Consider the following 27,457-nt stretch of genomic DNA (forward strand, 5'->3'; position numbering starts at 1 on the left):
ATAAAATTAGTCACTAAAAGTTAACATGTTCCCAACTATTTAATGTTTTTCTTCTCCTCTATGTGAAATGTATAGCTTCAAATTCAGAATATTATAGATTATTGTTTGCAAAGAAAATCCATTCTACAAATATAAAATACAACAAAGAGTCACATCTTTACTAATTCTAATAGCATCCTGTATAACCTTCAAAAAACGTGGGACCTTATTTTCACGTAAAGTAGCATGTACGATTCATATGGACATAAATAGACACACTTTAACTTAAGTGTATATTAAATACTAGAAATATTTAAGGCTTTAATATTTTTGATGAAATATCACTAAAAACACTTTCTGGGGCTTCCCTGGTGGCGCAGTGGTTGAGAGTCTGCCTGCCGATGCAAGAGATACGGGTTCGTGCCCCGGTCCGGGAAGATCCCACATGCCGCGGAGCGGCTGGGCCCGTGAGCCATGGCCGCTGAGCCTGCGCGTCCGGAGCCTGTGCTCCGCAACAGGAGAGGCCACAACAGTGAGAGGCCCGCGTACCGCAAAAAACAAAACAAAACAAAAAAACACTTTTTGTTTAGAAGTTAGTGAATAAAATATCCAAGAAGAGACTAGTCCTGAACTGGGTATGTGAATATGACTTACCTGTTCGAAATCACATTGTTGTAGAAACAGACCAAATTCTCATTCACCACATCTTTGTTTTGCTGGATGAACCTCTGTTCATGTCCAAATGCCCTGATAGTGGACACCCCAAGGAGAGTCTCGCTAAAGTGGGAAAGGACAGGAGAGCGAGATGCTCCTGCCAGCCGCCGAATCTGCCGAGAGCTTGCCACGTAGTATCTCTAACAGGAAAACAGAAAGAGGCGGTTGGGAAGATGTAGGCACAATTGCTTCAATAGTTTGAAAATGGCAAGATACTTGTGTAGTGGATACTTGTGTAACTAAAGAGCAGCCCCCAAAAGTTAAGTTCAAGTTCTAACCTCCAGTACCTGTGAATGTGACCTTATTTGGAAATAGGATCTTTGCAGATGTCATTAAGGTTCTTGAGATGAGATCATCCTGGATTTCGGGTGGGCCCTAAATACAATCTGAGCGTCATTATAAAAAGTAGAAAAGGAGAAGACACAGACACAGGGAGAAAGCCATGTGAAGACGAGACTGGAGTGATGGACCTAGGAGTCAAGGAAAATGCCAGGGGTCTCTGACAGCCACCGGAAGCTAGGAGAGAAGCATGCAACAGATGGCTCCCTCAGAGCCTCCAGAAGAAGCCAACCCTGCCTACTCCTGGATTTTGGACTTTTGGCCTCCAGAACTGTGAGAGAATAAACTTTCTGTTGTTTTAAGCCACCAAGTTTGTTACAGGAGCCCCAGGAAACGAATGCACCTTTGTAACAGTAAAAAGCCCAAATTCTGGATAGCACAACTAGAACATAATTGGGCAAAATTTCACTTTGATAACGCTCTCAAACACCCATTATTGAGTACCTACTGTGGAAAAAGCTCTATGTTACATGTTGGAAGTGTGGCCAGGTGGTTAACCCATTAAATGAAGGAAGCCAACCAAATGTACAAACAATAATATTTTTGTACCTTAATATAGTTATGGAAAAATTTTTTCTTTATTTTTTTCTGCCAAAAAAACCAATGTGGCCACAATTATAATTGACTACTTCCCCTCTGACTTGGGCTGAGGACAGCTGGGATGGGTGGATCCTTTATCAGCCCCACGTAATTGCTACAAACTGGAAATGAAAATAAAGAGTTTGCTACATCTTGCAATTTTTTTTCATGAAAATCTTCAGATCTGGAATTTTATGTAAAATTCCTAATTTTAAAAATGTCTCCATTTTGGTAAAAACATTAAGCAAGCTACGCTAAAACATACCTGACGCTACATGTGGCCTGTCAGCTTACAGTTTACAAGCTCTGCTCTATGTTAAGTGCTCTAGAGAATACAAACGATTACGGCATTCTGAGCCTGCAAGAGGACTTAAGAGATTGTCTCAAAGGTAGTTTCATTAAAGTTCAATGAATTATAGAAGCCCTGGGGTCCTTCCATGAAACTGTCCAGAGCATTGAGCTTAAGAACATTTGATTTAGATCAGTGCTTCTCATACTTTAGTAAAAATTACCAGAAGGATTTTAAAAACACAGACTTCTGTGAGAAATTCTTTATTTCCCTCTGATCTATCAGGGTATGATTAGCAAATAAAAATTGTGTATATTTTGGTTGTAAAATGTGATTTTTTAAAAAAGAGATTCTGATTCTATAGGCCCATGGGTCCAGGGACCACACTTTGAGTAGTACTGACCTAAAGCAAACCTCTTATTTTACAGGGAAAAGAAATGAAGCCTGGAAAAGAAAGTGACATACCAAACACAGGAGTCAGGAAAGTAATCTGAAGTTCCTGAATCTTCATTCAGGGCTCACCCTATAAAGTTCCGCCTAACAAGACATGGTTTCTAGACTCTTTTCCACTCCCAGACACCCTGTTATAGTGCACCAACCACAAGACTATCACTTGTGATATATTTTGTTGTTTTTGTTTTTTTAAGCAGACACAATTGATCCTCAACACCATTCCTCAATTTCTTGACTTTTTTTTTTTTTCTAACTATAAGACATAGTGTCTGCCCCAGAGGACTTACAATCACATTGAGGAGACAATTTTTGGTCTAGTAAATAAATAAATGAATAAATAAATAAATAAAATGACAACAAGAACAAAAACAAAAAACAGCCTATAATGCTAGCAGCATAATAAATCCATAATACCTACATGAGTCATATCTCTTCGCCCTACTTTGGTAGAGAATGCTTCTCACAGAAAGTAGAATATAACCTAGGCATGAAGGGTAAGTAAGATCCAGACAGGCAGAGAGAAGAGGGACAACATAGGAAGTAGGAGGAATAATGATAGTACAGGTGCAGAAATGAGCAAATGATTAACATCCTGGTTGGACAAATTAAACTCCAATATGAATTTGAAAACTTAGGTTGAGAAAACATTAAACTACAAGAACTGCATCCTTTTGTATAGAGAACCTCAAAAAACTTTTATATTTAATTTAAATATGTGTTAAGAAATTTTGTTTTTACACTACAACCTCACAGTGACATAATTTTGGAATTCAAACTGGTTGACCACATTTTACAGGCTCAGTGGCCATGGCTCATGGGTCCAGCTGCTCTGCGGCATGTGGGATCTTCCCGGACCGGGGCACGAACCCGTGCCCCCTGCATCGGCAGGCGGACTCTCAACCACTGCGCCACCAGGGAAGCCCCCGGTTGACCACATTTTAATTGGAATATAAGGATATATACATATCATGAGAGATCTGTTGTAGTTCTTCCAGCAATAGTTTGTTGACAGCAGGGATAACAGGGCAAAAGGCAATATGTGCTTCTCTCTTGGATCTTCAGGCAAATTAACTTTCTGCTAAAATGTAAACAACACCTAGGTTTTATGGTGGCCATGAAAATGCACAACTCAGTTCTCCTGTTGCAGGACCCATAGCTGACTGACAGCCCAGCCGCTGCCCCTCCAAATCCACTACTATAGTAGAATGAAGGCCATTTTTCCCACAGATGACTCCCAGACAAAGACTGAGCATGGCAGGGGTGCTAAAACAAGCCCATTCAGGGGTCACATGTGAGCATCCACTGGGCAGTGTTGGTTGTGGACTTCCCATTCATTCAACCAAACCTCTTATGGAACCGTTCTGCAGTCCAAGACTCTTCCTACCCAATCCTCTTCCTTCTCCCTTGAAGGGAGCAGACCTACCTCACTGTCGAAGGGCTCACCCAGCCTTGTCTTGCTCCCTCTCCTTTATCTTTTACAGGCATTTCCCCCAGCAATTCTCTAGTACATCTAATCCTTTCTTGATGTCTGCTCCTTAGAGAACCTTAACTAACAGGCAATCTAAGTGGGTCTGAAACTATATTTGACTGTGAACTTATAAGTTATTAATACACATAAAAATCCATGTACTTACTTGTATAGTGAAATAGAGGAAAACCAAAGGAATAATCCCCAGAATGAAGAGTGGTAAAGCTCCCACAATGACCAAAACTGTTCCAATAACATCCAGTGTACAATTCAGCCAGGTCCGTAAGTAGTAATGGAAACGCATATCAATTATAAACATGTCCTGAAAAATTTGATATCGAGTCACTTTATTTTTAACTTTTCATTGGTTTAAAATGAGGGGAAGAAGACATATATCATTCATTGTAAAAATAAAAACATTTACCCAGATGTGACAATCTGATTATTAAATATCTAACTATTCAATATATGATCTCTGCCCTCCCCAGCCCACCCCCATGTATTTTTCAGCTGTAACAATTAAGAGGGTGTTCTAGTACCAATATGTCTATGATCAAGCAATTTGTACTTCCCAATGACAACTACATGGCACTTAATTTATATGACTGAAATCAGACTCTGTTAAAAAAAAAAAAAAGAGTCCAAACCCCGGTAGTTGGGTATTCAGGGACATTGGTCTGCCATTATTCACTCCCTAAAAACTGTAAAATACTCCTGGGCCATTCTTATCCACTGAGAACATGTCCAGTGACCTTCCTGGATAGCTGGATCCTGCCAATATCAGAAGAAACAGGAAAACAAAATAATCTTCACTTACAAAATTAAAAACCGAAAGATAGAGGTGGACAATGGGACTGAGAAATGGACATGGGAAGGTCATGCATCAGTTCACATGTAACTTAAAGCTATGTTTGTGGTATAAGGTACGACCCTAGAGATCCCAGGGAATAGGAAGGCACTCAACCTTGAAGGGATGGAGTATTCAGTTTAGGACAAAACTGATAAAGAATGGAGATAGAATTTTATTTCTTCTCAGCCTTGCTTTGGGACTTCCCTGATTATCTCACATACCAAATAGTGTAAGAGCATCATATTCATACGTAACTTCCTGCCTGTCTTTAAAAATACACCTTCTCATATTCTCATCTGTTCAAGACCCAATCGTTTGTCATGTTACTGTATAATAATGCGAGTTGTTTAGGAGGGTCATAGTGATATGTCCACTGGGAGACAAAGAACACTGGTGATCAAGTTCTTCTATAAACTTTCAAAGAACAGTGTGACACTGGTATGATTAAGCAAGATTTAATACTCCAACAAAAATTGATTATGCTAGGTATTCTCATTTATACTTTGATGTTTTATCCTCATTTTCCCCCATACCACACCAAATGTTTTTCATATACACAAAAATATATTGCCATATTTTAAGATCATGGCTATGCACTAATACAGAAGCCACATGGCTGCTGCAAACTGAGATCTAACAGAAGTCTATTACACAAACCAGATTTTGAAGACTTTGTAGGAGAAAAATAAAATATTCAATCAATAATTTTACATTGATTATACTTTAAAGTAATGTTTCAGATATTTTCTGTTAAAATATATTATTATAAATAATTACTTCAACTGTTTCTTTTTACTTTTATATTGTGGCTACTAGAAAATTTTAAATTACCTCTGTGGCTTGCATTACATTTTATTGGACAGTACAATTACAAGTACTTCGTAGTAAACACAATGGGCAAAACCCTATAGGTTAGCAGAGACACTCTGGGAACCTCTACCCATCTCCCATTTGCCATTAACGAGTCGATAGTTCTTTTAAAGGCAGAATGCTTAAAATCTGGATATGTCGATACAGACTTACATTTCTCCCCCTCCTCAGCCTGAACCACTGATTCTCAAACTAAATGTGTATAAGAATTGGAGTTGTAGACACCAGAGCACATGTACTTCTTGGATTCTTTCAGCAATTTTTAAGGGTTATTTTAAGTATGTGTGTAAGATGTGACTCTGCTATACATCAATTATAAATGTCCCAAGAATTAGAAATAAAATAACAATGAAATCTACCCTAAACGTAACCCCATCTTTTTAGAATGATATTTTTTACAAATGAGATAATAAGGTACTAAATGTGGATCATTTATACGTATGCTATTTAATAAGGTATGGCTTACTTACCTTGGTGAACCGATTGACAATCTGGCCTATGGGATTGGTTTCAAAGAACTGGAGTGGGAGATGCAGCACATTATCCAACAGTTGAGCATGCAAAGTTCGAGAGGCAGCCAAGGATCCTCTGGTGAGTACATAAGCTCCCGAGCAAACAAAGAGACCTAAACACAAATGGTTATCAATGACACATTAACAGCTTAAATTCTGAATTTTAACTCACAAAAGATTGCTTGTAATAGCATTTATTTTTAATGGAAAACTCAAATATCAAACTTAAAAATGTATCACTGTGGACCAAACTAAGTATAAATGCATATGGTGCATGGAAGATAAATACGGACACTCTGGTGCACTATAAGAGCAGTGCTCTCCTTATTCACGAGCATAGGTTCTAGAGAAATGCTCTAAAGATAACAGATCAACCGGGTTGACAGAATTTTGGCAACCTATTAACTTTATGATGTCCTGAAAGACAATGTGGTAGTGACTGATGCTGCTAGACAAATAATTTCAGTTCTCCTAGCTTCTAGGTCCATGGTAGAATTGCACTTTCTGACCTCCTTGTGATTGATGGAATCGAATGAATAGTTCTGAACGGTAAGTTGAGATATTTCACATGATACTTCCAGGTGTCAGACTTGCTAAAGCTCCTATTCCCTTTGCACAGTGCCTGCCAACATTTAAAATAGTGGTTGGATTGCTTCTTCATCTTGGGCCCTAGAATCAGAAGAGTCCCTTTCCTGACCTACAGTGGACAAGTGGTATGAGTCATGAATAAACTATTTTTGGTCTGTCAAGCTATTACGGTTTGGTTGGTGAGAAGGTTCTTGAAAAAACTAAAAAGTTAGAAAATATAATAAACATGTAGCTTCAGTGGAACAGGTTAAAACACAGTTAATAGCATCTATTGACTATTGGTAGCTGTGTTTGACAAAAATATAACAAGAAAGAGACAAGCTCAGAAAAGAACTATCCAGGTGTGTAAGAAGAAATGAAAGGACAAAGAATCCCCCAACTAGGGAACTTGTAGGGGTGGAGGAAGAAATGCTTGGTTACAATGATTGGTTCAAGGGTGGATATGTGACTCAAATTGTTTCAAGGAGAGTAATTTCATGGATTTCTATGGAAAGAGGTTCTATGAAAGAGAACATTTTCATCACCATGTGAAGCCTGAGAATGGCTCAGGAAAAGAGGAAAACGAGCAGAACTGAGAAAGCATGGTGGACACTTTGTTTGAGCCCCTGGATCAAGTGTGTTTAAAAACTTGTGCTTGGACTTTTCCATTTGAGGCATCAATAAATTTCCATGTTATTTAAGCCATTTGCTCTTGAGTCTTCTGGGATACATAATTGCACCGCTGATCTCTACTATACAAAATTGTTAGTAAAAGTGTGTTGCCAACAGGATTCTTGTTCCAACCTCAAATTCTTTTAGCTAGTTCCTTTATATTTTAAATAACATCACACACTGCTCTTTAATAATTTCTTACTCTTAAATACTTTCTATTATTTTCCTACCTCACTCCCCATACTTGCTTCTAGTCCTTCCAAAAATAGGTTGTTGCCCTTTTGTTCTCAAATATTGTGTTTACATTACTTCTAAACATAATATTCATTATGTTCACTAAATGTATAATGCTTGTACCACTATTTTTCTATGCAACAAGCACTAATCTATCCCCAAACAATTCAATAGTCAGCGAATCTCTTTGGAATATGTTTAAACTCAGCAGATAGTCTATTACTTCTTTCATCCTGTTTCACCCCCTCATCCAGCAACATAAACTACTCTCTTGGAACCCTCTGTATTTCTGCTCTAAACTGGAAATTTTTGTGGGAACAGGCTTTAGTATTCTTCAGTTACAGAAAATGTCGTTAAATATTATGCATTTGATAATTTCCATCTGCATTTACTGTGTCTTATTGTATGGATGTTGGACATCTTGGATTATTCCTCTAATTTTTCCTTATTTATCATTTGCCATCTATGTTTTTGATGTTGTACATCTGGGACAATTTCTACCGATTTATCTTCTCACACTTGTACAATCTTTTTAAATTCTTTAAATTTTTTAAGAACTTTCTTGTTCTTAGATTGAACTTATTTAAGCACATTCTGCTCTTGCTTTGCCTCTGCTTTTGAATATCTGAAGATACTAATTTTAAGCTTCTCTTACATATCAAATATGACTATTTTACTTCCGGGCTCCACTGCTCTATTTGTTGGCTCTTCTCTGTACTGCTCACTTGATTAAAATGCATGACCATCCATCATTACCAGTTAAAACGTGCAAGATAAAGACATGGTGATAAAAAAAAAAATTTAAAAAAAAACATGGTGAATTAAGAGGTACCTGGTGTGGCTTTCTTCTGCCTGTGTACACATTAATTTTCCCCAATCTCCTCTGAATGGAAATTCCACTTAAGTGGGTGTGACACTGGAAGTCTCATATGGTGATGTAGACATAGACTGGAACTTCTCCAAAAGCCACATAAGGAGGCTTTCTTCTATGTAGGTCACACACACTAGTAACCCTAATTTCCTTTTTAAACATCAGCTTCCTAGTTTTCACTGTACTACTGCTGTGCCAGTTGGTAACAGGAGAACAATGTTCTAGTGAATCACTTTGATTATTTCGACGCTACTCAATCTTACTCTCTGTACCTGCGTTCCTCCACAGCTAGACTGAACCGCTCCCTATTCTTTTACAGTTTCATCTAGTATCTGTTCCTGGTTGCAGGTTCTTCTACCCTTGATTATCAGTATAATCGCTTATGTAGACATTTATCACTCTGAAATCCCCTGAACCCTTTACTTTTATATTTATTCACTGTCATTTCAGTGGAATTTTTGTGAGGTAAGTAAAGTAAATGATCTACTCACTCATCTTAGACTGGTGTACTCCTTAAACATTGCACTTTGAAAATAAGGCGCCTATATTTTACACATTGGGTTGGAAAAGGAAGCTCCTAACAAGGGAGCATAAAACACAATAGATTAAGGATGTTCAGAGTGCCCTAGAGATTCTAAAGGAAATAGCCGGGAACCAGGAATAAAATGTTCAGGGCTATTTCTTTTTCAGAAGATAAGGTAAGATCTTTATTATTGTTATAAAATATAGATGCAATGTTTTCTGCTTCAGTACTCCAGTTTTCTTTGAATGTTAGCCTTCTATATTATTCATAGCCTCTGGCATTAACATGTGAAAGTGCTATTTATGTTTTAAAGCTCAAAAAATAACGTGAGCTTTGATGATATCAGTGAATACAGCCTGCTCTTGATTGAACCAGGTTCCATAGGACACAGCTGCGGACTACTAAAAAAGTCAGAAATTATATACTTTCATTTCTTAAGAAATAATTTATAATTGTATTTAATAATAAGTCAAAAAGTTAAATGTTTTTAAATGTAAAAAACAAAAATCCAATCAGGAAAAAATCTTTTTGATTAAACTCTGCATAATCTGTTACCTTTACTACAAAATACTTTCTATACCTACTGATAGTTAATTAAAAGCAAGACCTTACACAAGGAAAATTTTGAACACTAAACTTGCATACCTTGTCTAGTATAGGAAAAACAGTATTTGCTCACTTAAAATATTCTCTGAAGGATACTGAGTCTCCCTTAAAACTGTAACATGAGCTCACTGGATTGGTAAGAGTTTAACCCTCCTATATATGTGTGACAGACATAGATATAGAGATGTATATGGGACATTTCTTTTGCTGCTCAGCATTCTAGATGTCAATACCTACTTTTTCCTCGAGCTGCAAACCACAAGCCAAAAAACTTGATTCACTGACTCAAAACCAGACGCATTCTAAGTCCTGTATCTCATTTTAGTTATTAACATAACAACTCTTTCCTCAATGAATGTTGTTAACAGAATGACAAAACAAACATAAATTTGTCTCACAATATTTGCTTACTTTCTGATGGAGATACTTATAAGAAGTACTATGGTCACGCAATAAAAATAAGATAGGAGAGCAGAAAACAGAAGCAAGGCCCTAAATCACAAAATTTTAAATGTTATCTTCATTTTCTGTTACCAAAAGCATGCGTCTCTGTTTTCCCTATGCATATCCCTAGATAGCAAGACTTCCACGTAGATGGCTTTGTTATTTCTTATTTGAATTTATCACTCTCCTTCTCTTTGTCTTCCTTTCTTCTTATAAACACATAAAAAACTGTCTATTTAAAAAATCTTCCCTTGGGCTTCCCTGGTGGTTCAGTGGTTAAAAATCTGCCTGCCAACGCAGGGGACACGGATTCGAGCCCTGGTCCGGGAGGATCCCACATGCCGCGGAGCGGCTGAGCCCGTGTGCCGCAACTACTGAGCCTGCGCTCTAGAGCCACGACTGCTGAGCCCGTGAGCCACAGCTACCGAAGCCCTCGTGCCTAAAGGCCGTGCCCCACGATAAGAGAAGCCACCGCAATGAGGAGCCCACGCACCGCAACAAAGAGTAGCCCCTGCTCGCCGCAATTAGAGAAAGCCTGCGCGCAGCAATGAAGACCAAACGCAGCCAAAAGTTAATTAATTAATTAAAAAGATCTTCCCTTTAATTGTTCTACACTTTTGAGTACTATACTTTTGAGTGTCTTTCTTCTTACTCTTTCAAATCACCTAACTTCTTTGAAGGACAATGTGTATCTATTCTGCTACTGGGGAGAAAAAAAAAACAGCAGAAAAATATGTAACCACACTTTCCATTAAACGTGCTCCAAATTGAATTAATCATTTCTCTGCTCTACCAACTGACTTCCCTCGTCCTTGGTTTCTTTATTTTTGTCTCCATTGTTCTCTCAATTACCCAAACTTCAAAATCATGAGTGATGTTCTCTTCCTACCCACAAATCAGCAATTCTTACATATATTTTCACCACAGTGTCTTTCCTATCCATCCCTTTTCTCCAGTCCCACTGCAGCTCTCTGACCCTTCCTCCATTCATACTTTATTCAAATCTTATTCCATTCCCTACCCATTGGTTAGCACTAGTCTAGATGCTTTGGGTGACAATGAGATGCATCAGATAAGAGATCTTTTTGTACTAGATTATCTCCCATCTAGACTCCTGAAGATCCTTGATTATTTTTTCCCTACCAACCCCAACTTCCCCCTGGTCTCTGACTTTAGTCCCACCAATAAAAATCCATCTTTTTTCATCACTGAAAATGTATTCTTATTCTGAAAAATAACTCCAAATTCTGTCACTTCTTTTTTCCCCCAATTCTCAAAGTTTTCTACTTGCCTTTCCAACTATCATCTCCAAACTACCTTTCCACCTCTAGTTCCCCTACTGCCCTATCAATAACTTAAAGACTACTCAGACTGGCATCCTCACCTATGCCTATATCCCCCTCACCTTCCCCATCCGTCTTTATTCACATCTTTCTTTGCATCTATCAGCTTTTGTCCTCTGTGATCCCTAACAAAATTCCATCCATCTTTTTAGTGTCACCTCAAATGCCAACTATGCCTTGGAAACTACCTTAATCTCTCAACCAAATATGGCTTTCCCCTGCTCTAAATCCTCACAGTGTTTTCTTTTACTACTTTTACACGAATATTGCTTGCGATGTAGTTTTAAGCTTTACTTACAATGCCGTTTTTAAGACTCACTTACTGATCTTCCCATCAGTCACAAGCCTCACATATACAGTGGACGGCCACGTATTCAAGACTTCTGAGTCCTGACTGACTTAACATATGAGACTCAGTTTCCTCAGCTGTAAAATGGGGATAATGACACCTTTCTAAATACTTATTGTCAAGATTAAATGAGACAAATTGATAATATTCAGTGTGGGCCATGTAGTTGACACATACACGTTTTTGTTTACTCTTGCAAATATGGTGAATTTAAAACATAGGCATTTGAATTATCCCAAAGTATTTGAATATTATGACATAGATTTTTAAAAAGTAAAACAATGCCCTACGTTTGCATCTGAATCGATTAGGTTAGAAAGAGAAAAGAAAAGCAGCTAGACTTTTTGTTTAACCTTGCATTAATCCCAATAATCCATAGATGTTAAGTTTATTGCTTCTTATTCGCTTCCATTCTGTGAAATCGTTCATGTGCTTTGCTTCTTTTGCCCAGGCACTAAGCCATAGATTCTGTCCAATTCCCACCAAATTCTGCCCCAGGTAAGTGGCCACATTCAGCCATACCCAGAGCCAGCCGAAGGCTTGGAGGTACTTCAGAATGATTGAGAACTTCACCTAAAAGCAAAATTGTTTTTTAAAAAATAAGTTACTGTACTTAAAAGTCACACAAGCTAGATTTAAACCCTGCTCTGACATATCCTAAGCTTTATGATCTTGGTCTAAGTTACTAACTACTCTAATCCTCAGATTACTCATCTATAAATTGGAGTAATGCTAGTAGCCACCTTATAAGTACAAGCGAAGTGCCTGCACAGTCCCGAGCACTTAAAAATAAAAGTTGAAATAATGTTAGTAATTTAAGGGGAAAAAATGTCATGAAGAACCTAGGGATAAGACAGGAATAGAGGCGCAGACCTACTGGAGAACGGACTTGAGGATATGGGGAGGGGGAAGGGTGAGTTTTGACAGGGCGAGAGAGAGTCATGGACATATACACACTAACAAACGTAGTAAGGTAGATAGCTGGGGGGAAGCAGCCGCATGGCACAGGGATATAAGCTCGGGGCTTTGGGACAGCCTGGAGGGGTGGGAGGGGGAGAGTGGGAGGGAGGGAGACGCAAGAGGGAAGACACATGGGAGCACATGTATATGTATAGCTGATTCACTTTGTTATAAATCAGAAACTAACACACCATTGTAAGGCAATTATACCCCAATAAAGATGTTAAAAAAATAAAAAATAAATTAAAAAAATAAAAAAATAAAAAAAAATTAAAAAAGAAATAATGTTAGTTACTATTATTAGTAAACCAGAATATACATAGCTAAATAACATGTAATCCTAATTAAACACCACTATAATGTCCAACTGTTCCATTTAATTCAATTTCTTCAAACTATCATATAGCAACCTTCCTCAAATTCAATGAAAAACATATGGTATTTATTAATAACATTTATATTTGAGTGGTTAGTAACAAATAACACTAGTTATTCTGGTGCTTACCCCACCAACAGGGACCTTCTCCTTTCTCACTGAGAACTGTTTTCCTTGATCCAATAAGGGCCTGATAAAGCAAGACGATGTACATTGTTTTTAGGTTTTTAGATCAACTAAACATTTTTTTAAAAGTTAAACATTCTCAACCACTTTGTTGCACACGCTTCTACTTCATTAACAGAGACCTGACTTGCCGTGATAACAACAATGTTCCTTTAATCTGCTGGAAGGGAGATCGTTTATTCTTTTTTACCCCATATATTTTAGGGCCAGGGCATATTGTATGATTTTTTTCACTGCTTCTTCTAAATAATTATCCTTCAAACTTGAACCAAATCCCTAGATTGTGTAAGACAATGCCATCTGGCTGTACCATAATCTGTGCCTCCGCATCTACTCGCCTCCTGTCCTATCAGAAGACTAGCATCGGGCTAATTCGTCCCACTTCGTTCTGCCACCATTCTGGGTGACGTCACAGCTGACAAGGACAAATGTATTAAACTCAATCTCTTTTCACCTTCATGACCTTCATACTTCCAGAGTCCTGCCTCTGCATTCTACATTGGCCATCAACTTTCATGACCGCAAACCATGAATCTTATCACCTGGAACTAATCCACCTTTGAAAACTTGACTCCAATTGTTTCAGTCCCTGGCCATAACATAAGCTTTTCTATTTCTAAATTGTACATTCAGTTACTCTCACTGTATTTGGTTTTTATTCTACCTAGACCCCCAGTTCCCAAATATAACTTTCTATCATCCTTGCCCCCTAAAATGATTAACGATCCTGGTTTACCTGGGATATTCCTGGTTTTAGCACTGACTGTCCCACATCCGGGAAACTCTCAGCCCCAGGCAAACCTAGGCCCTGTCTCGATTCCTTTTATTATCCAACCTGTACTCCATGATTACCATGTCATCCAAACTGTGGTGACATTCTGAACTTTAATAGCTTTCTTTCAATTAAATTTCAACGTTAAAACTGACAAGTTAGCTTTGTCACACTTGCTGCCCATCTGTGGAGTGCTGCTTCAAAAGATCATAGAGCCCAGCAAACTGGCTCCACCATAAATTAATACCTTCCTTCCACCTGGGTTTTTATAGTGCCTAGAAATTCTTGCATCTCCCTCAGAAGGGGCCCCCATGTCCTACTTGATGGAGAAAGTCAAAGCAGATAGGGAAGTCAGTCACCACACTTCTGCTTTTATCTGCACCTCCACCCAGCCTTTTCTAATTCTCTCCTGTAAAAAACAAAGGTAGTTTTCTCCTCAGATCTAAGGATAACCTTATGAGCCCCATTTTCTCAAAATACATTTATTAAATATAGCGTTTCCACACTTTCCTGTCGATGACACACTTGACAGTGTTTTTTAAAAATGCAGATTATAAGATTTCCCCTCTAGAAATCTGTCTTTTTAACAAATGATGCAAGGGATTCTTAGCTTAAGGCAAATCTAGGAGACCCTGAATTGTTTCCTCTCTTTTCTAATCTTCATCTTCTTCCTTTCTAGCGACTTCTTCCCTTCAGCCCACAGAGAACTCCACATTTTTCTCATCTTATAATTAATACCATCACCACAAAAATGATTCCACCCTCAACTCTATGTTCAGTTACTACCCTACTTCTTGCCTTCTTTCTGTAGCCAAACATTTTTCTGCCAAACCACCTTTTTCTCCTCGAACTTTCTGGCACCTGGCTGAAACGGTTTCCATCAACGGGGCCTTGATAAAGTAAGTACAATACTTATTGCTGTATTCATGGGATACTTTAAAAATTATTTCACTTAAACTCTCCATGGCATTTAACATCATTGACCATTCCCTTGTTGAAGAGACATTTCCTCTTACTTTCCTACCATCACACATTTGTGTTTTCTCCCACCTCTCTGGGCCTCCATTAGTTTCTGTCTTCCTTTAACGTTTGTATTTCCTGAGGCCCAGTTCTAGTCATTATTTCCTTTCTATGCTCCACACTCTTTTCTGAGCACTCTCATCCATTCTCAGTTTCAACAACCTTCGTCTTTGTGGGTGACTCTCACATGGATTTCTCAAGTCCATACCTCTTCCTTGAGCTCCAGATCCATACGGTAAAAAACCTACTTGCCACCTACTTCGTCTCTGCTTGATTATCTCAAACATGCCCTACACGAAACCAGTTATTTCCTACCTCCTCAAAAGCTTTCTCTGGCCACGACGCTTCCTCTGTCTCAACATTGACACATTTCCAACCAATCACCAAGTAGCTGTCAATTCCTCTGGAATTGTGTTACTGAAGAAATGTTTGGAAAATACAGAATGGCACGAAGAGGAGCAAAGACAACAGAGGAGAGAGAAGAGAGAAAACAGATGAAGACAAGCAGAAGCAAAATACTCATAATGCTATATTCCAGAGATATTTGGTGCTAACATGCTGGTGAGGATTGCTATAGTCTTTTCTCTATATGTGTGGTATCATAATTCAAATGTTGCTCTATAACAAGTCTTAATTTTTAAAAAATTTTACCCATGGTCTTTGTAACTCAGTATATAATGGACCGCAAATATTATTCTATTACAGCATTATATTCTGTCAAATGGCAACATACTATTTTATCATTTTACTATATTAAGATTTATTTAACAAAATCAAAATGTATACTGGTTGCAGATTTTTCCTGCTTTAATTATTGCTGTAATGATAATTCTCTTTACACATCTCTCATGGTCCCTTGTAGGGACATAGGAGCATGAGATATGCTACATTCTAAGTCATTTGATATATCTAATATCAAACTGACCTCTAGAAATTCTAAACTGAGGTACATGCTCCCATTTCTCCACACTTCCCATTTTGTTTATCAGAATAAGAAATGGCTATTTGATCAGCCCAGTAGTTCTTCCCTTTCCGTCTCTGGCATTAGTGTCAAGAAACATTCTGTGGGAGGTTGCAGTACATGCATGCCCTTTGTAGGATCAGCTTTACCATCAGGAAAAGATACACTATTTAACAGACACGTTCATTGGAATAGCTCCTGGTATATGATTTGGGTTAATTACTGTCATCATCCTTCAAGCCCTTGGCATGGCTTCTGTTTGGATAAGCAAATTTAGCATTGGTGTCAAGCCAAAAAATTAATTCTTAATGTAGCTGGATATAAAATGCTATGAACCCAACTGTTAAAAGGGAATTAAAGCATCCTAATTAGACATAACTAAGAAAGACCAATAATTTACTGGCCACTACACAGGAGGGTACTGTTTTTCCAAACTACAATGTTAATTATCCTTTTTCCACAAAAGTTCTGCATTTGGTCCTGGGCACTTTGTTGTGAATAGCAGGTTTTATTTGAATTTTAAAAGAGCAAATTTTTTTATGCTGGTAGAGAAGTTTTAAAAATGAGTTTTGCTCTGTCCTTCAGAAACCCTTGGAAAAGTCGACATAATACCGGTCTGCATATTTTTGTATAAAATATATAAAATTAACATACTGAAACCGTTATCCCTGAACTGAGCATACAGTTGCAAAGTATAGAGTATGTATGGGAGGATTAAAGTGATTAATAGAGTCTGACATGAAAGCCAAAAGGGGGCAGTCTAGATACTAAAATAGCATTTCCAGTTTATTTTGGTCAGGGAAGATAGTAATAAATATTTAAGGAAATAAAATAATACATACCATATAAATTTAAACCAAAAAATGAAAAACAAAATATTGAAACAGTTCAACTTACTTTAGTCCCCATTTGAAAACAAAACTAACATCATAATGTAATTCTAACTCTTAAATTTCAAAGGGAGGGACTCTCAGTCATTATTCGGTCCAACCTCCTTTCCACCTCCCTCTTGATGGGTAGTTAGCTTCCCTGTGAACCCTTCCATGAGGAAGATTCATTGTTCTATCTCAGTACATCCCACTGTAGAGAGTCTCCATTGTGAAGTTCTTGTCTGTTTGTATCTTCCAATCTCTAGTCTATCTTAATTCTGCATAAATTGGAAATAATTGGGTATGGTTAAAAAAAATTAGGTTGAAAGTCAGGAAAATTTTCCCCATGTAATGTTATCTTACCAAATAGTAAAGCAGATAAAAAATGATGAAAGCTAGACTAGGAATAGTATAGAAAGTAATAAACTAGGAAATACATGGAAGTAGGCAAAGATGCACATGTTTTGGAGAAATGAAAATAGGTCTCTGACCTCTCAAACAAAAAATAAAAGCGATATAATTGCCATGCCTAAAAACAAGAAAAGATTGGTATGCGGGGATTCATGGACCTCCAATAACATCTTTATCACAGTCATTAAAAAGTAAGTTTGACGCTGGGTTCTGTTGACATGAATGTGCCATAGTAGAATTGAGGTGATCCTTTTGATGTACTCTACTGAAGAAGTAAGTTTCAGCATGCTGGCTTCTGTTTGAGCCGCCAGAACTTGAGAAATGTTTAGAAACCAGTTCTGTAAACAAACGTTTATAGGGATTGGGGTTCTCTTTTCAAGGAGAAATTTTGTAAAAGTGGTTCACAAAAACTTTAAGAGGTTCAATTTGGATATGACTAACCGTGACTTATAAATAGAAAAAATGATTTATTACAGAGGAAAGGGTATGATTATGTTTATAACAATACTTATTGATTTTTAAGATTTAAGCCTTAAAGCAAGCTACTTATTGAGTGTATGGTGAGACTATACACAGGTGAAAACTCTCTTTATAATTTAGAGATTTGAAGATCCCACAGCCCAGAAATTTCAAAGTTTGTTTCAGTGTTTTTTTGCTTTTCTTGGATATCCTTAAAAACTGACACTCATTTAAATGAAACTTATTGTTATAATGGTAAGAAAAATAAAATAAAATAAATGATGGATTAAAAGTTCCTTGAGTGTGTTTTCAGTCTCTAGTTATTTATTCATCCATTCAAAGTACTTACTGAACACACGCTATTCAGTGTTTAGTTGAAATGTGTTATGTAGATGGCAATAGAAGAGTGAACAAAAAGACAAAAATTCCTGCTCTTATAAAGCTTATAACCTAGAGGTAAGAGAAAGACAAAATAAAAGTAACTAAGTATATTTTCCAGTACGCTGATAATTAGTAAAAATTATGGGGGAAAAAGCATGGAAGGGGTAAGAAGTATTGTGGTATAAAATAGGGTGGCTAACTAAGTCTTCATTGATGAGGTGACATTTGAGCAGAAGACCTGCAGAAGATGGGCAAGCAAGTCATATGGATATCTGGGAGAAATATGCCCTAAGCGGTGGGATCGGAAAGTGCAAAGACACCAGGGGAGGCGCATGCCTAGTCTTCCAGGAATAGCAGAGTCAGTCTTGCTGCAGTAGAATAGTGAGATGAGCTTTAGGAGGTTCTGAGAAAGGTAAACAGGTCTAGGTTCTCCAAGGCTTTATAGGTCATTGTAAGGACTCGGGATTTTACTCTGAGACGTGAATCCTTTGGAGATTTGGGGCAGAAGAATGACATGATCTGACTCATATTTGTAAAACAAACCACTCTGGATGTTATGCTGCAAAGACTGTACAGGGCAAGGCTGGTGGCGGGAAGACCTGTAAGAAGACAATTATAGGGCTTCCCTGGTGGCGCAGTGGTTGAGAGTCCGCCTGCCGATGCAGGGGACACGGGTTCGTGCCCCGGTCCGGGAAGATCCCACATGCCACAGAGCGGCTGGGCCCGTGAGCCACGGCCGCTGAGCCTGTGGGTCCGGAGCCTGTGCTCCGCAACGGGAGAGGCCACAACAGTGAGAGGCCTGCGTACCGCAAAAAAAAAAAAAAAAAAAGGAGAAGACAATTATAATAATTCAGGGGAGAAATGATAGTGATTTGGACAAAGGGAAGCTGTGAAAGTGATGAGTGTTTGAATTCTGGATTCTTGGATATATTTTGAAGATAGAGCCAATGGGATCTGAGGATGGGTTGGATATGGAGTAAGAGAGAGGTCAAGGGTGATTGCAAGATATTTTATCTAAGCAACTGGAAGAAGAGTGTTGCCATTCGCTAAGAAGATGAGACATCAAAGAGGAGGGTCCAACTCTGGGGTTCAGAGGACAGGTTGGGCTGGGGATATAAACTTGGAGTAAAGGTAATTAAAGTCATGAGACTGGATGACAACACCAAGACAATAAAGAAGAAAAGCAGTCCAAAGTCTTTATGATCCAGAGGAATAATTTAATTTACCTATTCAGTCAGCTAAACCTGGTATGTACACAAAGCTCCAAGCTGCAACATCCACATCATCACACAACCCCAGGAATATCCAATCCTTTCAAAGAAAAAATAATAAATTCAAGGTCCATTCATTCACTCAAGGTCAAAACTACAAAATTCTGAGCTATTTGATCCTGAAGTATTTGCTTCTCTCTAATCCATTCCAATTCTCCCTTTTAGCAACTTTGACCAGTGGCAGCTCCCTATAATTCTAGCCACTTACTTTTTAAACCACTTTTTGCTATTATTCCTTTTTTTTTTTTTTTTTTGTCTCCTCTTTGCAACTGTTGGAGTATTAGGGCAAATAACTGATTAGGTTAATTTGCTTCAATCACTGTTCATTTTAGTTACTTACAAAAATGAAAAAGAAGTATAATATAACAATCTAATCAGGGTCAAAGTTTTATTATTTTTATTTCTCTCTTCCTTTCCCTTATCATTCTTTTCCTCCCTCCTTCCCTTCCTTCCTCTTATTTTTCTAAACAGATTCATTTGGGGTATATCTTTAGCTCACACAGAAATCCGAGTAGATTTCTTCTAGTAGAATTTGGCTACAAATTACTGAGAGTTACTATGTGTCCCAAATGAAGTCACATACATCTCACTTAAAAACTTAGGTACAACCATGTAACTCATAGTATAAAATTTGGAAACCACTAAGTACATTTTGTATCCGTCATAATGCACAGATCATTTTTATAGCATGCATTTTAAATGCTAAAAAATGTAATTAATTAGTCCATAATCCCTATGAGCCTGGTATTACCCTAATACTCACCTATCATTTTGCTCCAGGATTTGTTCTTTCAGTACAGTTCTGGAGTTGATTACACTGACTCGGTTTAAAGCATGAGCTGCGGAAGAAGACGGTGAGTGCTTTTATATCCATAAAAGCAAACAATGCACAAAATAGAGAGAAATATGATGAAAGATTATACAAGTTAGAGAATTTTTTGTGTTCTGGATCCACAGGTGTACTGGGAGCCTTTCATTTTCCCCATTATTTCTTATTCACCTAAAATGTTTTGTAATGTCTTGATAAAACTAAGATTCCATAATGAAAAAGCCTACGGAGAAGTTCTTTCGTAGACATTAGAGAGGAGTGCTAACTTGTTTTGGATCTTCCACAGAAGGTTTAAGTATTTGCCCAAGAGGAACATGACTCCAGTCTTTGAAAAAAAAAAGCAATATCATCAAGTCTTATAGACAAATATTATTGTGAAAAGTATTAAGAGCATGCAATGGTAATCCCCGAATCTCTGTCATGTTCTTACTATTGTCACTAATAATAGCTTCCTACGTGGCAGGCAATGTTCTAAATACTTTACATATTTTAACTCTTATGTTTCAAAACTACTCCTGTGAGGAAGATGCTATGATTATCCTTATTTTACAGATAAAAAGCACAGAGAAGTAAAGCAGGTAGCATTAATCAAAGTCACACATCTAGAACTACAAGACTGATGTTCAAGTTACTGTTAGTGACTTCAATGGGAAACATCTCAGAGCTAGGCAGATTTTTGTCTTTTCCCACAGTGTAATACTTAACCTCCTTGAATTTCAGACTTCTTATCTTTAAAAAGAAGGAAGTGGACTTGGAGATTTCTAAGGTCTCTTATATGAACTCTATGTTTTCTTATTTCTAGAAGTAAACATCTGGTCCTTAAAGGAAGCCTCTGATTTACATCAACTATCTCTAAGAAACATGGGATCCCATGTCTCACAGAATTAAAATTCAATTTGGGGATGTTTCATCCTCTCCTGCCTAAGGCACATTTTCATCTTTATAGCTGATAATAATAATGTTTGAATTTATATATTTATAGAACGTGTTCACATACATTATACAATTTGAGTGCCAAAATGAGCTGATAATATAAAGAGAACAGGTAAGTTTACCCTTATTTTGAAGGGAAAAATAGAACTCAGATAGGATAAGTGATTTGCCTGAAACCCAAATTTGTCAAAGAGACAGAGAGGGAGAGAGAGAGAAAAAGAGAAAGACAGAGAGATGGAGAGAGCAAGCGTGAGCTGAGCCCTACACTCCTTCCTGTCTTTCACACTAAGTCAATGTACTTGTTCCTACAGGTTTGATATAATGTTTAAGGGTTTGATTGGCCTCAGGCATGAAACAGAGGAAGTGATGGATTCAAATTCTGCAACTTACACTGTCTTAACTTGGGCAAGATGCATATCCTCTTTGTAAAATTAGGACCATGTAGCCTCAGGGGGTTTTGGGGAGAATTAAGTAAAACACTTGTGACTATATTGACAGAATTAATACCTAAGACATCTTAGCTACCATCAGTATTATTAGTATGGGTAAGAATTATCCTAGACTAAACCTATAAATATGTAAATTTATCTTTAGTCATATCTTTTTCCATAAACTCTTTTCTCTCCTCTGAGTCTCACCTCTTATATAATATTCCCATAAGGTGAGACTTATAGATTTTTCAGAGCTAGATGGAGTTTTAGAGATCTGATGTATCCAAACCAAATTATACTGTAAACTCTACTTATCTGTCATCAACTGTGGTAGTGAGGGTGAGAATTATAGGAAAAGAAAAAGTGTCTGGGTCATAAGCAGTTTTGGGGGCAAGGGAATGATAAAAATGTACACTGTTCATTTCCATATCAGACACCAGGACAAACAGATCTAGTTCAAGTCCCATTTTTCATAAATGGGAAGAATGAAAAGAGGTCATCTTTACAAAGATTCGTATAATTATTCAGTGCTAGAACCAGAACCCAGGGCTCTGAAATTGGTCCCATGTTTTTTCCACTATGTTTTGCTGACTTTTACTCCCACTTTCACGTCACATTAAGTTAATAAAAAGTTTTACGTGGAAATATTGTGTGCTTTTTAAAGTAATTCCGGAACAGACTCAAGGCCAAAAAGGATAAATTGTAAAAAATAAATGATAGATTGAATTTAGAAGTGGGGATCACACTTCTCAAATCACACTCTGTCCACGTAGCCCTCTTTCTTCTAAATTCCAGTAAAAATGTCCTCAGATATAAGTTGATTTTTATTCACTACTTATGCAAAGAAGAGAAAGAAATTCCCCACAGGGACAGGCCTGCGCCTAACATTTGTGGTAACTGGGGCAAGAGTATAAATGAAGGCCCGCATACCATACTTCTAAGTATTTGATAGTTATAGATGGAACTAACAGACTGGTAAATAAGTTCTATCGCTTACCCTAACACATACACCTTCCCGACCACCTGGAAGGCAAAATCCAGGTGAGAGTGTTTGGAGCCCTGCGAGTTCCTCTGGGGAATGCGGTAGTCCCAGGTGATGCGGTCAAGGTGCTTGCTGGGTTTTCTCCCACCCCAGCTCCACCCCTCACCATGTCTGTGGCTGCCTCAGCTACATGTCCAGACTCTGCCAACCCTCCTCCAAGAAAAAAAAACATCCTTCATCCAAGGAGTAGTGGATGCCAGTAGAGCAGTCGACCCTTAAGAGGGTAGAACTAAAGAATGAGAGCCCAGGTCCTTGGAGCAAATTTATGTCATATGGGCAGAGAACTCTGGGACTCCAAGTACTTGGAGTGGTCAAGGAGTGGCAGGATGGGAAGAGGACCCCCAATGGGCACAATCCCTAGGCCTTGGCCAGAGAGCCAGCCAGGGAAGGCAGAGCAGAGACGTAGTACAGGACTGGGTCAAATTGGCCCAGGTCTAAGGGCAATACTGTAGGAATGTGACTAAATGTAACCAGGTTTGAAGTTGTTGTCTGGGGGATGTTTTGTATCAATTGTATATCAGTTGATCTATTTTTGTTCTGCTCTGTGTGGTCACTAATAAAATTACAATATATATGGCTGACCTTTTACAACTATCTATCTATCTAGTATTAACATGAGTAATTTTATGCCCGCTTTTTACAAGACTTTATGTATTTTTTACTCACCATCCAAATAAATCAAAAATCCCAGAAATATTCCTTGTAAAAAACATATTCTATTTCTAGTACAAAAATGATCTCTACTCACCACCTTTCTGAATTTTAACAGAAAAGACACAATACTGAAGTAACTAGAAGAAAGCTCAACTTACATTTTCCTAAATCTGTTCTATTTCTGTTGCTGAGATAGTAACATCTATTAATGTCAGCTCAACTTCAAGAATGTTTTCCACTTGTTACCACAGAGGACTGGTGTACATAAGATATATCAATGGAGGGAGGTATGATATTTGTTTCCAAAACTGGAGACTTAAACAAGAGCAAATGCCACAACTTTCAAAATTGTGTTCCATATTTTATGGTAGATTAAATATTGAACTTAAAACTTACACACTGCCTGCTTTCAGAGCTATATTTTCCAAAGTAATACAACTTATATTTCATGTTGCCTTTAAAATAAGTAGCAAAAAATATATCCTGGCTCGTAGTATTACAAATCACCCCATTCACTCTGAGGAGACATACTTTTGGTAGAAAAAATGGAGGCAGATTCATCTAACAAACAGCTACTGAGTGCCTGTTATTTGCCTAACACGAGGCTGCCTAAGTGCTGCGGATAGAGAAAATGACAGACCACATCCTCATTGCAGCCCTCAGAGATACTCATAGATATATCTTTCCTACACACTAAATATAAATTATTACTCAGCCTGACCAAATAGGCAAGGACTCATTTCCAAAACTGCTAGCCATTAAGAAAAGACAAGGTCTTCTTTTATTAAGAATGATCACAGCCACCTGACAATGGATCAGGTTTTTCTGAATGTATCTACATATAGAATATTTAAATTTGAGAAAGGGGCATAAACAAGGAATAAAAAAAAAGTAGTGCATACCTAATGTGTGTTAGCTTAGAGAAACACTTCAGCAAAATGGCTCTGCTTTTTGATTTCATGGCATTAAAATACTAAATTGTACTGATCTTGTTATAAACTGCTTTCATATCTTTCTGACTTTTATATCCAGGTAAAGTGTGAAGTGAATGAATAGATACCAGTTCATGTAGGAAATCCTAAGAATAACTCTATATGTCTTCTTTTAGCCTGCAATTATGAAATAGTTCACTTGGTTTTACAGCCATTTCTCAGTGGTTTTCTGGAAAGGTATAGAACAAGGATCATGATGGTGGTACACATGAGAAAACATCTACAGCTGGAAAAAGATAATGGTACACCCAACTTTCAGAGCTGGAAAATGACTGATTTCTGCAATATTAAACTAATACTAGATTTCAAACATCTTTATGTCCTAATTAGATAAAGATTAAACCACTTCATTTACACAAATATCTATGAATCTTAATTTAAAATATTAGGACTATAGTAACAAAAATTAGTACTAAATAAACTCAGTTGCTATTTTCTAAAAGTTAGACAAACATCATTCTCCTTTGTCATTCTTCAGATTTTCTTTTCTTTTGTTTCTCTCCCACAACATGCCATAGTATGTTTTAAATATTTATTATTTATTTGGCATGGATTTCAAAGAAAGTAGAATGTTTAGACCCATTATATTCTAAACCTGCAACAGAGCTTATAAATCATCTAATCTCTTATTTCATAAATGAACAAACTGACCCTGGGGCATAACATTTTGCTTAAAAATCATAAACAAGGTTGATTTTTAGCTGATGTGTCCCAACGTATTTGTTTCTTTTCTAGAGAAAGGAAGACACCCAGTTCCCGAATTAAGTAGCATGAATGAAGAAAAATGCATAGTAAGAAATCAGGCAATTAATGGGCTTTCAAAATGGGTAAGCACCCTGTATCTTAGGTTTATTTTTCACTGTGTCCTCACCTTTTTCTTGTTCACTGAAGGCCTGAAGCAAATTCGTGAGATTTTTGGTTTTAGACAGAAGTTCCTGGTATGTTCCCATTTGTGCTACTCTGCCACTTTCCATTACAACAATAAGATCCATCAGGGGTAGAAGTGTGAGGTTGTGTGTCACTAAAATTCGAGTCTACAAAAGAGTATTTTATTCCCTGGGTTACAAAAGATGGCAAAAGTAAGCCATTTTAAAGAGAGCTGCAATCATTTTTTTTTGTCTTTACTATTTTAGAGTTTAATTCTTGGTAGGTGCCAGTTTAAGGCAGCGTATATAAATGTATTTCACAATGAATGATGATACACTGCTAGACAAAAAAGAAAAAAGTCAGCAAATGTTTTTAACCCATTAGTTCAGGTATTCTTCATTCATTAAAAATGAATCAAATTTATAGCAAATTGAAAACAATCTTATAACTGTCACTCTTGCTTCCTTTTTCTAAGGTCCTGTAGCATTACAAAAACATGTTTGATTCAAGTCTTTATTTTTAAATCTTTCCATATTATTGTACACATATACATAAAATTGAATGAGAAGATTTATCTTGGTTTCATTTCAATAAATAAAGATATTTGTCTATTCTTTAAATATTTATACATTTATTTAAATTTTCCAGAATTCTCTATATTAATAAATCTGTAAACACATATTGTGAATCGATGAGTATGGTTTTGTGGTCAGACAGGCTTTTAAAAATCTCTGTGGCTCTTAAATTAAGCAAGCTACAACAAGTCATTATAAGCCCTGAGTTTCTTCATGTATAAAACAAGAACAACGATAATGCCTATCTCAGAGACTTGCTATAAGAACTAAATGAACTAATTTAGCGTCAAACATAGTATGCACTTGGTAAATATTAATTCCTTTCTTCTTGGTTCCTTCACAAAACAATTGAATTGTTATGAATGCTAGATTAATAATACCACATTTTAAGTAATAAATAATAAAGTAATACTATTTTTTATAAAAGTGCTATGCACCAAAATACCACTGTTCAAAAAAAGTCACCTAAGCTAAAAACAACTCATTTTGGCATGTAAACCACCTTCGAATATGGTATTAGTCAATGAGGTAATAATCACATAAGTTGTGGTCAGAGTAAACTTGTAAAAAATTTTAAAACATTCATTAAAGTGAGTCTGTAAAAGAGCAATACAACATCTCATTCTTTATGTGAAATTTAACTACTCTGCTACAACAAATAAAATATTAGAATTTGGGGCACAATGCCACATAGATTATCCTCTCCTTCCCTCACTAAAGCATAAGTGATGTTATGGCTACCTTGTTTTTCAACATGCCGGAGGACCCAATCACTTTTTCAAAAAGTTGCTTTCCAACATGAACATCAACTGCAGACAAGGGATCATCCAGGAGGTAGATGTCGGCCCCACTATAGACAGCTCTGGCCAGACTGACTCGATGCCTCTGACCTCCACTTATATTCACACCCTGAAAATGAAGCAGGAGAAAAAACAAAACCAGAGGAAAAACGTGTAAATCTCAAAGCACATAGAGTTACGTCCAAATTCTCTTCTGTGGCAGGGATAGGTAATAATTCATGGTTAACACTCTAACCTTTCTTTATCGTAAAATTCCAAAAGCCTCTATTTCCTAGTACCACTAATTTGTGCACGTTAACAGATATATCTGCTTTCTCTTAATTGCGTGCTTTCAAAAGTAGATACTAACAGTTATGGAGAAAAGAATTTTTCCGGTTCCCTAACTCTGAAAAGTTGTGCCCGTGGAACACTAAAGAAAACTTTTGGCTGCCAGCCGTGTACTGACACTGGTGATCATTTTTAAATTGACACATAGGAGACTGAGAATAATAGCTAAATTACCAAAGCAGCAATCAACATGTCCTATTTTCTTCTGTAGAAAGATTAGTACAAGTCTTGTTGGCAAAAGTACAGCTCTAAGAAGCAAGAATAAGGAATATACATCACTCTGTGAGAATTAAAGTCGACGTGTACAGCCATGTATGGAGAATTATGGGGCCAGGCCCAATTTACTTGATTTATTTTATGTTTAGTGTTTACAGATCTGGTTTAAAAGCTCTCCATGCAGCACAGAAATCAGCCAGTGCCCTATAATTGTAAAATGTCATTGCTTCTTTGCCTTTCTCGTCCTCCTACTATTCAACAAATAATCTCCTATACTCTGGGTGCTGTGCTAGCACTTGGGATTTAGAGATAAATGAAATCGAGCCTCTGTCATGAGGAGGTCACATTTTAGCAGGGGAGCCAGGAGTGAAAAAATAATATACAAAGTAATATGAAACGTATATGTGTGTGTGTGTGTGTGTGTGTGTGTTTGTGTGTGTGTGTGTGTGTGTGTGTGTGTGTG

General features: G+C 37.2%; 1 protein-coding gene across 7 annotated transcripts in view; it reads right to left on the reverse strand.

Annotated features, from left to right (window-relative positions):
• The window catches only part of LOC112390578 (multidrug resistance-associated protein 1-like), an 80,754-nt gene that overhangs the window by 11,128 nt on the left and 42,169 nt on the right, over nt 1–27,457 (reverse strand). For all 7 annotated transcript variants that reach the window (XM_024731547.1, XM_024731549.1, XM_024731548.1 and 4 more), the window contains 8 exons: nt 26,393–26,560; nt 25,081–25,243; nt 20,092–20,167; nt 13,128–13,188; nt 12,016–12,235; nt 6,012–6,166; nt 3,988–4,143; nt 634–833 (listed from right to left, as the gene is read on the reverse strand). In XM_024731547.1, coding sequence (XP_024587315.1) covers nt 634–833; nt 3,988–4,143; nt 6,012–6,166; nt 12,016–12,235; nt 13,128–13,188; nt 20,092–20,167; nt 25,081–25,243; nt 26,393–26,560 — 1,199 coding nt within the window. The remainder of the gene's footprint in view (nt 1–633; nt 834–3,987; nt 4,144–6,011; nt 6,167–12,015; nt 12,236–13,127; nt 13,189–20,091; nt 20,168–25,080; nt 25,244–26,392; nt 26,561–27,457) is intronic.

The sequence above is a fragment of the Neophocaena asiaeorientalis genome, unplaced genomic scaffold (assembly GCF_003031525.2).
Source record: "Neophocaena asiaeorientalis asiaeorientalis breed wild unplaced genomic scaffold, Neophocaena_asiaeorientalis_V1.1 scaffold330, whole genome shotgun sequence".
Classification (NCBI taxonomy): Eukaryota; Metazoa; Chordata; class Mammalia; order Artiodactyla; family Phocoenidae; genus Neophocaena; species Neophocaena asiaeorientalis.